Consider the following 13,207-nt stretch of genomic DNA (forward strand, 5'->3'; position numbering starts at 1 on the left):
ACTAGATGTATGTGTGTATAAACTACAATATTTATGTACAACTAGATGTATGTGTGTATAAACTACAGTATTTATGTACAACTAGATGTATGTGTGTATAAACTACAGTATTTATGTACAACTAGATGTATGTGTGTATAAACTACAGTATTTATGTACAACTAGATGTATGTGTGTATAAACTCCAGTGTTTATGTACAACTAGATGTATGTGTGTATAAACTACAATATTTATGTACAACTAGATGTATATGTGTATAAACTACAGTATTTATGTACAAATAGATGTATGTGTGTATAAACTACAGTATTTATGTACAACTAGATGTATATTTGTATAAACTACAGTATTTATGTACAACTAGATGTATGTGTATAAACTACAGTATTTATGTACAACTAGATGTGTGTATAAACTACAGTATTTATGTACAACTAGATGCATGTGTGTATAAACTACAGTATTTATGTACAACTAGATGTATGTGTGTATAAACTACAGTATTTATGTACAACTAGATGTATGTGTATAAACTACAGTATTTATGTACAACTAGATGTATGTGTGTATAAACTACAGTATTTATGTACAACTAGATGTATGTGTGTATAAACTACAGTATTTATGTACAACTAGATGTATGTGTGTATAAACTACAGTATTTTTGTACAACTAGATGTATGTGTGTATAAACTACAGTATTTATGTACAACTAGATGTATGTGTATAAACTACAGTATTTATGTACAACTAGATGTATGTGTGTATAAACTACAGTATTTATGTACAACTAGATGTATGTGTGTACAAACTACAGTATTTATGTACAACTAGATGTATGTGTGTATAAACTACAGTATTTATGTACAACTAGATGTATGTGTGTATAAACTACGGTATTTATGTACAACTAGATGTATGTGTGTATAAACTACAGTATTTATGTACAACTAAATGTATGTGTGTATAAACTACAGTGTATATGTGTATAAACTACAGTATTTATGTACAAATAGATGTATGTGTGTATAAACTACAGTATTTATGTACAACTAGATGTATATTTGTATAAACTACAGTATTTATGTACAACTAGATGTATGTGTATAAACTACAGTATTTATGTACAACTAGATGTGTGTATAAACTACAGTGTATATGTACAACTAGATGTATATGTGTATAAACTACAGTATTTATGTACAACTAGATGTATATGTGTATAAACTACAGTATTTATGTACAACTAGATGTATGTGTATAAACTACAGTATTTATGTACAACTAGATGTATGTGTGTATAAACTACAGTATTTATGTACAACTAGATGTATGTGTGTATAAACTACAGTATTTATGTACAACTAGATGTATGTGTGCATAAACTACATTATTTATGTACAACTAGATGTATGTGTATATACTACAGTATGTATGTACAACTAGATGTATATGTGTATAAACTACAGTATTTATGTACAACTAGATGTATGTGTGTAAACTACAGTTTTTATGTACAACTAGATGTATGTGTGTATAAACTACAGTATTGATGTACAACTAGATGTATGTGTGTATAAACTACAGTATTTATGTACAAGTAGATGTATGTGTGTATAAACTACAGTATTTATGTACAACTAGATGTATGTGTGTATAAACTACAGTATTTATGTACAACTAGATGTATGTGTGTGTATAAACTACAGTGTATATGTGTATAAACTACAGTATTTATGTACAAATAGATGTATGTGTGTATAAACTACAGTATTTATGTACAACTAGATGTATGTGTGTATAAACTACAGTATTTATGTACAACTAGAAGTGTATGTGTATAAACTACAGTATTTATGTACAACTAGATGTATGTGTGTATAAACTACAGTATTTATGTACAACTAGAAGTGTATGTGTAAACTACAGTATTTATGTACAACTAGATGTATGTGTGTATAAACTACAGTATTTATGTACAACTAGATGTATGTGTGTATAAACTCCAGTGTTTATGTACAACTAGATGTATGTGTGTATAAACTACAGTGTATATGTACAACTAGATGTATGTGTATAAACTACAGTATTTATGTACAACTAGATGTATGTGTGTATAAACTACAGTATTTATGTACAACTAGATGTATGTGTGTATAAACTACAGTGTTTATGTACAACTAGATGTATGTGTGTATAAACTACAATATTTATGTACAACTAGATGTATGTGTGTATAAACTACAGTATTTATGTACAACTAGATGTATGTGTGTATAAACTACAGTATTTATGTACAACTAGATGTATGTGTGTATAAACTACAGTATTTATGTACAACTAGATGTATGTGTGTATAAACTACAGTATTTATGTACAACTAGATGTATGTGTGTATAAACTACAGTATTTATGTACAAATAGATGTATGTGTGTATAAACTACAGTATTTATGTACAACTAGATGTATTTTTGTATAAACTACAGTATTTATGTACAACTAGATGTATGTGTATAAACTACAGTATTTATGTACAACTAGATGTGTGTATAAACTACAGTGTATATGTACAACTAGATGTATATGTGTATAAACTACAGTATTTATGTACAACTAGATGTATATGTGTATAAACTACAGTATTTATGTACAACTAGATGTATGTGTATAAACTACAGTATTTATGTACAACTAGATGTATGTGTGTATAAACTACAGTATTTATGTACAACTAGATGTATGTGTGTATAAACTACAGTATTTATGTACAACTAGATGTATGTGTGCATAAACTACATTATTTATGTACAACTAGATGTATGTGTATATACTACAGTATTTATGTACAACTAGATGTATATGTGTATAAACTACAGTATTTATGTACAACTAGATGTATGTGTATAAACTACAGTTTTTATGTACAACTAGATGTATGTGTGTATAAACTACAGTATTTATGTACAACTAGATGTATGTGTGTATAAACTACAGTATTTATGTACAACTAGATGTATGTGTGTATAAACTACAGTATTTATGTACAACTAGATGTATGTGTGTATAAACTACAGTATTTATGTACAACTAGATGTATGTGTGTATAAACTACAGTGTATATGTGTATAAACTACAGTATTTATGTACAAATAGATGTATGTGTGTATAAACTACAGTATTTATGTACAATTAGATTAGATGTATGTGTGTATAAACTACAGTATTTATGTACAACTAGAAGTGTATGTGTATAAACTACAGTATTTATGTACAACTAGATGTATGTGTGTATAAACTACAGTATTCATGTACAACTAGAAGTGTATGTGTGTATAAACTACAGTATTTATGTACAACTAGATGTATGTGTGTATAAACTACAGTATTTATGTACAACTAGATGTATGTGTGTATAAACTACAGTATTTATGTACAACTAGATGTATGTGTGTATAAACTACAGTATTTATGTACAACTAGATGTATGTGTGTATAAACTACAGTGTATATGTGTATAAACTACAGTATTTATGTACAAATAGATGTATGTGTGTATAAACTACAGTATTTATGTACAATTAGATTAGATGTATGTGTGTATAAACTACAGTATTTATGTACAACTAGAAGTGTATGTGTATAAACTACAGTATTTATGTACAACTAGATGTATGTGTGTATAAACTACAGTATTCATGTACAACTAGAAGTGTATGTGTAAACTACAGTATTTATGTACAACTAGATGTATGTGTGTATAAACTACAGTATTTATGTACAACTAGATGTATGTGTGTATAAACTCCAGTGTTTATGTACAACTAGATGTATGTGTGTATAAACTACAGTGTATATGTACAACTAGATGTATGTGTATAAACTACAGTATTTATGTACAACTAGATGTATGTGTGTATAAACTACAGTATTTATGTACAACTAGATGTATGTGTGTATAAACTCCAGTGTTTATGTACAACTAGATGTATGTGTGTATAAACTACAATATTTATGTACAACTAGATGTATGTGTGTATAAACTACAGTATTTATGTACAACTAGATGTATGTGTGTATAAACTACAGTATTTATGTACAACTAGATGTATGTGTGTATAAACTACAGTATTTATGTACAACTAGATGTATGTGTGTATAAACTACAGTGTATATGTGTATAAACTACAGTATTTATGTACAAATAGATGTATGTGTGTATAAACTACAGTATTTATGTACAATTAGATTAGATGTATGTGTGTATAAACTACAGTATTTATGTACAACTAGAAGTGTATGTGTATAAACTACAGTATTTATGTACAACTAGATGTATGTGTGTATAAACTACAGTATTCATGTACAACTAGAAGTGTATGTGTGTATAAACTACAGTATTTATGTACAACTAGATGTATGTGTGTATAAACTACAGTATTTATGTACAACTAGATGTATGTGTGTATAAACTACAGTATTTATGTACAACTAGATGTATGTGTGTACAAACTACAGTATTTATGTACAACTAGATGTATGTGTGTATAAACTACAGTGTATATGTGTATAAACTACAGTATTTATGTACAAATAGATGTATGTGTGTATAAACTACAGTATTTATGTACAATTAGATTAGATGTATGTGTGTATAAACTACAGTATTTATGTACAACTAGAAGTGTATGTGTATAAACTACAGTATTTATGTACAACTAGATGTATGTGTGTATAAACTACAGTATTCATGTACAACTAGAAGTGTATGTGTAAACTACAGTATTTATGTACAACTAGATGTATGTGTGTATAAACTACAGTATTTATGTACAACTAGATGTATGTGTGTATAAACTCCAGTGTTTATGTACAACTAGATGTATGTGTGTATAAACTACAGTGTATATGTACAACTAGATGTATGTGTATAAACTACAGTATTTATGTACAACTAGATGTATGTGTGTATAAACTACAGTATTTATGTACAACTAGATGTATGTGTGTATAAACTCCAGTGTTTATGTACAACTAGATGTATGTGTGTATAAACTACAATATTTATGTACAACTAGATGTATGTGTGTATAAACTACAGTATTTATGTACAACTAGATGTATGTGTGTATAAACTACAGTATTTATGTACAACTAGATGTATGTGTGTATAAACTACAGTATTTATGTACAACTAGATGTATGTGTGTATAAACTCCAGTGTTTATGTACAACTAGATGTATGTGTGTATAAACTACAATATTTATGTACAACTAGATGTATATGTGTATAAACTACAGTATTTATGTACAACTAGATGTATGTGTGTATAAACTACAGTATTTATGTACAACTAGATGTATGTGTGTATAAACTCCAGTGTTTATGTACGACTAGATGTATGTGTGTATAAACTACAGTATTTATGTACAGCTAGATGTATGTGTGTATAAACTACAGTATTTATGTACAACTAGATGTATGTGTGTATAAACTACAGTATTTATGTACAACTAGATGTATGTGTGTATAAACTACAGTGTTTATGTACAACTAGATGTATGTGTGTATAAACTACAGTATTTATGTACAACTAGATGTATGTGTGTATCAACTACAGTATTTATGTACAACTAGATGTATGTGTGTATAAACTACAGTATTTATGTACAACTAGATGCATATGTGTATAAACTACAGTATTTATGTACAACTAGATGTATGTGTGTATAAACTACAGTGTTTATGTACAACTAGATGTATGTGTGTATAAACTACAGTATTTATGTACAACTAGATGTATGTGTGTATAAATTACAATATTTATATACAACTAGATGTATGTGTGTATAAACTACAGTGTATATGTGTCATGCTCACCAGGGTAGCAGAAAGGTGCTCCTGACCACCACTTCTTCACGTCCACCATGTAGTAGAGCAGCGACAGCAGCACAAAGGCAAAGCAGGCTAGTGTAGTCACGTAGGACACAGACCTGCAAAGAGTACACACTAATACTACAAAGTACTTTGACTAGTGTAGTCACGTAGGACACAGACCTGCAAAGAGTACACACTAATACTACAAAGTACTTGGACTAGTGTAGTCACGTAGGACACAGACCTGCAAAGAGTTACACACTAATACTACAAAGTACTTTGACTAGTGTAGTCACGTAGGACACAGACCTGCAAAGAGTTACACACTAATACTACAAAGTACTTTGACTAGTGTAGTCACGTAGGACACAGACCTGCAAAGAGTTACACACTAATACTACAAAGTACTTGGACTAGTGTAGTCACGTAGGACACAGACCTGCAAAGAGTACACACTAATACTACAAAGTACTTGGACTAGTGTAGTCACGTAGGACACAGACCTGCAAAGAGTTACACACTAATACTACAAAGTACTTTGACTAGTGTAGTCACGTAGGACACAGACCTGCAAAGAGTTACACACTAATACTACAAAGTACTTTGACTAGTGTAGTCACGTAGGACACAGACCTGCAAAGAGTTACACACTAATACTACAAAGTACTTTGACTAGTGTAGTCACGTAGGACACAGACCTGCAAAGAGTACACACTAATACTACAAAGTACTTGGACTAGTGTAGTCACGTAGGACACAGACCTGCAAAGATACTACAAAGTACTTTGACTAGTGTAGGACAGCACTTACCACAAGTTCTTATTGACAGGAATGAATCCCTGGTTTGTGGAACACTTGGTGAGAACTGCTGAAATGACTCCCTGTGTGGTCATCATACACAATATTATAGCACATAGCAATAGTACACAATATTATAGCACATAGCAATAGTACACAATATTATAGCACATAGCAATAGTACACAATATTATAGCACATAGCAATAGTACACAATATTATAGCACATAGCAATAGTACACAAGATTATATCACATAGCAATAGTACACACTATTACAGCACATAGCAATAGTACACACTATTACAGCACATAGCAATAGTACACACTATTATAGCACATAGCAATAGTACACAATATTATAGCACATAGCAATAGTACACAATATTATAGCACATAGCAATAGCATACCTGCCAACTTTTGAAATCAGAAAAACCTAGTAGCCAGGGTCCAGGGGCCGCAGGCCCCGGTAGGTCCAGGACAAAGTCCTGGTGGGGGGTTCAGGCTTCGCCCCCCGACGCAAAATGATTATTAGCATTCAGACAGGTTAAAATGTTGCTAAAACCATCACTTTTCTATCAGTCACAGTGACTTTTCAAAACAAAAATATTACAGCAAAAATCATATGGGTTGATTGACATGTTTATTCTGTAAGCTAACTTCAATAGTTTGAAATTATTTTGACAGTTAATGCCAGTTATCCTGTCAACCTTTCACAAGACTTCAATTTGTTAATTGAAAGTATAAACAGTATAAACACTTTTTACAGTAAACAAATGGTAAAACAGTACTAAACAATTCCATTAAAAAAAAATTGGTGTCATTATTAACTTTCTGTCCAAGCTTGTATAATCTACTGCCTTGTTCAATTGTATAAAATATTCTGTGCCTAAAATTCACATTTCTATCACAATTATCATACTGTAAACATGGTAAGCTAACTTCATTAAAATTAATAGTCCTGTCAATAGCATGGAATTACAATTCAAATGTAGTTTTTTTGTAAGCCTTTCAAAAGAATTCAAAATATGAAAAATTAATGAAAATTAATTTAAGCCATCAGACACTTGAAAAGTGGCACATCACATCTCTAATGTAATCATTTTAACTTTTCAACAGAAATAGCACTGCAAAAATATTAAGGACATACTTCTGTATTTTGGTAGTTATGATGTCAACATTTAACAAGATTTCTTCAACTTGGACTTGAAAGCATAAATAGTATAAACACTTTTAACAGTATAACAGTACTAAACAATTCCAATAGATAACATTGGTGTCATTACCTTTTTGTGGCTAAAATCCGAAAAACGTTGAAAGTTTTCCACTTGTATCGCTAGCAACGGCATTAGACTTGTGTTTTTTTGTCCCAACGTGGTCTTTTACATGCTAATTCCTCCGTGTCCGATCGAAAAATCTTGTCTGCACAAGGTGCAATTCGCGTAGTTTTCACCCTTTTTGGAACGGATAATTATTCCCGGATAGGCTTTTGAATATTCTTCACGGAATGACTGCAGTTTTCTTTTCGGTTTAAGACTCGTTTGCGATTTTTCTCCGGCTGATTCCATGATCGTTCGCTCGTTTGGAAACAATGGCAACAGGTGCCTCGTGCTTGGCAGCGGTGCTATAAATAGCCTCGCGCATTTTAAAAAAATATTTTTTTTTAATGAATGAAAAACCGTATTTTTTATCACTGCAACCGTAACCCGGAATAGGTTGATGAAAACCGTACTAATTACGGGAAAACCGGAGTAGTTGGCAGGTATGCAATAGTACACACTATTATAGCACATAGCAATAGTACACAATATTATAGCACATAGCAATAGTACGCAATATTATATCACATAGCAATAGTACACAATATTATAGCACATAGCAATAGTACACAATATTACAGCACATAGCAATAGTACACACTATTATAGTACATAGCAATAGTACACAATATTATAGCACATAGCAATAGTACACAATATTATAGCACATAGCAATAGTACACACTATTATAGCACACAGCAATAGTACACAATATTATAGCACACAGCAATAGTACGATACACATTATTATTGCACATAGAAAGGCGCCTAGAAATAAAATGTATTATTATTATAGCAATAGTACACGATACTATAGTACAAAGTACAAAAGCAGGGAAGTTGTCACGTGTAAATGGTAAATAAAAACAATGATTTGCAAATCTTTTTCAACTTATATTCAATGGAATAGATTGCAAAGACAAGATATTTCATGTTCACACTGAGAAACTTTCTTATTTTTTGCAAATATTAGCTCAAAAAAGAGTGAGAAAATTGAATTATTTGGAACATACCACAGGTGAACAGGCTAATTGGGAACAGGTGGGTGCCATGATTGGGTATAAAAGTAGATTCCATGAAATGTTCAGTCATTCACAAACAAGGACGGGGCGAGGGTCACCACTTTGTCAACAAATGCCTGAGCAAATTGTTGAACAGTTTAAGAACAACATTTCTCAACAAGGAATTTAGGGATTTCACCATCTACGCTCTGTAATATCATCAAAAGGTTGAGAGAATGTGGAGAAATCACTGCATGTAAGCCATGATATTACACACCTTGGATCTCTCAGGCCGTACTGCATCAAAAAGCCACATCAGTGTGTAAAGGATATCACCACATGGGCTCAGGAACACTTCAGAAACCCACTGTCAGTAAATACAGTTGGTCGCTACATCTGTAAGTGCAAGTTAAAACTCTCCTATGCAAGGCGAAAACCGTTTATCAACAACACCCAGAAACGCCGTCGGCTTCGCTGGGCCTGAACTCATCTAAGATGGACTGATACAAAGTGGAAAAGTGTTCTGTGGTCTGACGAGTCCACATTTCAAACTGTTTTTGGAAACTGTGGACGTCGTGTCCTCCGGACCAAAGAGGAAAATAACCATCTGGATTGTTATAGGCGCAAAGTGTAAAAGGCAGCATGTGTGATGGTATGGGGGTGTATTAGTGCCCAAGACATGGGTAACTTACACATCTGTGAAGGCACCATTAATGCTGAAAGGTACATACAGCTTTTGGAACAACATATGTTGCCATCCAAGCAACGTTACCTTGGACGCCCCTGCTTATTTCAGCAAGACAATGCCAAGCCACGTGTTACATCAACGTGGCTTCATAGTAAAAGAGTGCGGGTACTAGACTGGCCTGCCTGTAGTCCAGACCTGTCTCCCATTGAAAATGTGTGGCGCATTATGAAGCCTAAAATACCACAACGGAGACCCCCGGACTGTTGAACAACTTAAGCTGTACATCAAGCAAGAATGGGAAATAATTCCACCTGAGAAGCTTAAAAAATGTGTCTCCTCAGTTCCTAAATGTTTACTGAGTGTGGTTAAAAGGAAAAGCCATGTAACACAGTGGTGAACATGCCCTTTCCCAACTACTTTGGCACGTGTTGAAATTCTAAAGTTAATGATTATTTGCAAAAAAAAAATGTTTATGAGTTTGAACATCAAATATGTTGTCTTTGTAGCATATTCAACTGAATATGGGTTGGAAAGGATTTGCAAATCATTGCATTCCGTTTATATTTACATCTAACACAATTTCCCAACTCATATGGAAACGGGGTTTGTACACTATACACATACTACACAATAGCACATTGTAGACAAATATTACACAATAGTACATTGTACACAAATATTACACAATACAACAAAGATCACATCACTTTAGACACAACTTAGTGGAAGGTTGTGTTGCCAAGACAACCAAGTCATGCTAACGTGGCCTCGGTGACATCATCATTGTACTTACCAAGAAGAGAGCCCAAATGAGGCACCTTGAGATGATGCTAGAAGGACGGTCTCTGTAGTGTAAGATGATCTTCCCTGCCTGGGAAGATGGAAGACAAGTTGACAAGAGACCAGCATCATGACAGCTAGCAGACACACCTGCAGGCCAAGGAAAGCCATGAGGATGGAGTTGATGCTTCCAAGAAGGCCCTCAGGGTCGTATGGCACCTGGGTGAAGTAGACCACCTAGGAGGAGAAGCACCTTCAGGTAAGGAGCACACTTTTCATCCGGCCAGCAGCTCACTAACCCGTGATGAAGGTGTCTGGTACATGTGCTTCTCTCCTAGCAACCAGCGGTCCACCAGAGCAGCTGCTCCACCCGTGCAGTTGGTGTACATGCCCATGTCCCCGATGCCCCCTGGACCCAGGTAACCTCTGTGCCAGGACAAAGTTCACTCAACAACATTCTTACAACATTTTAGTACCGCTACCAACATGTATTAACATACTTTTCTAAATAATATCATGTATTTCCATACTTTTCTAATAATATAATGTATTAACATACTTTTCTAAATAATATCATGTATTTCCATACTTTTCTAAATAATATCATGTATTTCCATACTTTTCTAAATAATATAATGTATTAACATACTTTTCTAAATAATATAATGTATTAACATACTTTTCTAAATAATATCATGTATTTCCATACTTTTCTAAATAATATCATGTATTAACATACTTTTCTTAATAATATAATGTATTAACATACTTTTCTAAATGATATAATGTATTAACATACTTTTCTAAATAATATAATGTATTAACATACTTTTCTAAATAATATCATGTATTAACATACTTTTCTAAATAATATAATGTATTTCCATACTTTTCTAAATAATATAATGTATTAACATACTTTTCTAAATAATATAATGTATTCCCATACTTTTCTAAATAATATAATGTATTTCTATACTTTTCTAAATATCATGTATTAACATACTTTTCTAAATGATATAATGTATTAACATACTTTTCTAAACAATATCATGTATTTCCATACTTTTCTAAATAATATCATGTATTTCCATACTTTTCTAAATAATATAATGTATTAACATACTTTTCTAAATAATATAATGTATTAACATACTTTTCTAAATAATATCATGTATTTCCATACTTTTTTAAATATAATGTATTAACATACTTTTCTAAATAATATAATGTATTAACATACTTTTCTAAATAATATGTGTTTCCATACTTTTCTAAATAATATAATGTATTAACATACTTTTCTAAATAATATAATGTATTTCCATACTTTTCTAAATAATATAATGTATTTCCATACTTTTCTAAATAATATCATGTATTAACATACTTTTCTAAATAATATCATGTATTAACATACTTTTCTAAATAATATCATGTATTTCCATACTTTTCTAAATAATATAATGTATTAACATACTTTTCTAAATAATATAATGTATTAACATACTTTTCTAAATAATATAATGTATTTCCATACTTTTCTAAATAATATGTATTAACATACTTTTCTAAATAATATCATGTATTAACATACTTTTCTAAATGATATAATGTATTAACATACTTTTCTAAATAATATAATGTATTAACATACTTTTCTAAATAATATAGTGTATTAACATACTTTTCTAAATAATATAATGTATTAACATACTTTTCTAAATAATATAATGTATTCCCATACTTTTCTAAATAATATAGTGTATTAACATACTTTTCTAAATAATATAATGTATTAACATACTTTTCTAAATAATATAATGTATTTCCATACTTTTCTAATAATATAATGTATTAACATACTTTTCTAAATAAAGGGGAACACATAAAATGTCATTATTGTAACAAAACATCTTAGTGTACATTAATTTAGTGTTATAACTTCACCTTTATCTTTACTTTTGACACCAAAATGCATTCATTTTCTGTCTCCACACTGTGTCTGCTTGTAAGTACTCTGTGTGTGTGCGCTGCCCAACATGCTCCTCTGCTGGTAGAAGCAGCAATATCACCACGTGACCTCGTCATGCCCGTTAAAAAAATAAAGAAATAAATATAGGGGGACCGGTACTTTTCAAACAGAGTATAGTATCGTTTTTTATTCAATAGTACGTGATACTATACTAGTACCACCATACTGTACTAGTACCATGATACATGATACTATACTAGTGCCGCTATACTGTACTAGTACCATGATACATGATACTATACTAGTACCGCTATACTGTACTAGTACCATGCTGATACTATACTAGTACCGGTATACTGTACTAGTAGTGGTATACTGTACTAGTACCGGTATACTATACCAGTACCGTTATACTAAACTAGTACCATGATACTAGTGTACTGTACTAGTACCATGATACTATACAAATACCGGTATATTAAACTAGTACTGTGATACTATACTAGTACTGGTATACTGTACTAGTATTGTGATACTATACTAGTACTGGTATACTGTACTAATACTGGTACACTATACTCGTACAGTATACCGGTAGTAGTACCGGTATACTGTACTAGTACCGTGATACTATACTAGTGCCGGTATACTAAACTATTACTGTGATACTATACTAGTACCGTGATACTATACTAGTACTGGTATACTGTACTAGTACTGTGATACTACACTAGTACCGGTATACTAAACTAGTACTATACTATACTA

At 31.3% G+C, this 13,207-nt stretch overlaps 1 protein-coding gene across 3 annotated transcripts in view; it reads right to left on the reverse strand.

Annotated features, from left to right (window-relative positions):
* The window catches only part of hgsnat (heparan-alpha-glucosaminide N-acetyltransferase), a 74,582-nt gene that overhangs the window by 39,570 nt on the left and 21,805 nt on the right, over window positions 1-13,207 (reverse strand). For all 3 annotated transcript variants that reach the window (XM_061976906.2, XM_061976907.2, XM_061976908.1), the window contains 5 exons: window positions 10,764-10,890; window positions 10,615-10,701; window positions 10,478-10,555; window positions 6,688-6,758; window positions 5,881-5,993 (listed from right to left, as the gene is read on the reverse strand). In XM_061976906.2, the coding sequence (XP_061832890.1) occupies window positions 5,881-5,993; window positions 6,688-6,758; window positions 10,478-10,555; window positions 10,615-10,701; window positions 10,764-10,890 (476 nt within the window). The remainder of the gene's footprint in view (window positions 1-5,880; window positions 5,994-6,687; window positions 6,759-10,477; window positions 10,556-10,614; window positions 10,702-10,763; window positions 10,891-13,207) is intronic.

The sequence above is a fragment of the Nerophis lumbriciformis genome, linkage group LG16 (genome assembly GCF_033978685.3).
Source record: "Nerophis lumbriciformis linkage group LG16, RoL_Nlum_v2.1, whole genome shotgun sequence".
Lineage (NCBI taxonomy): Eukaryota > Metazoa > Chordata > Actinopteri > Syngnathiformes > Syngnathidae > Nerophis > Nerophis lumbriciformis.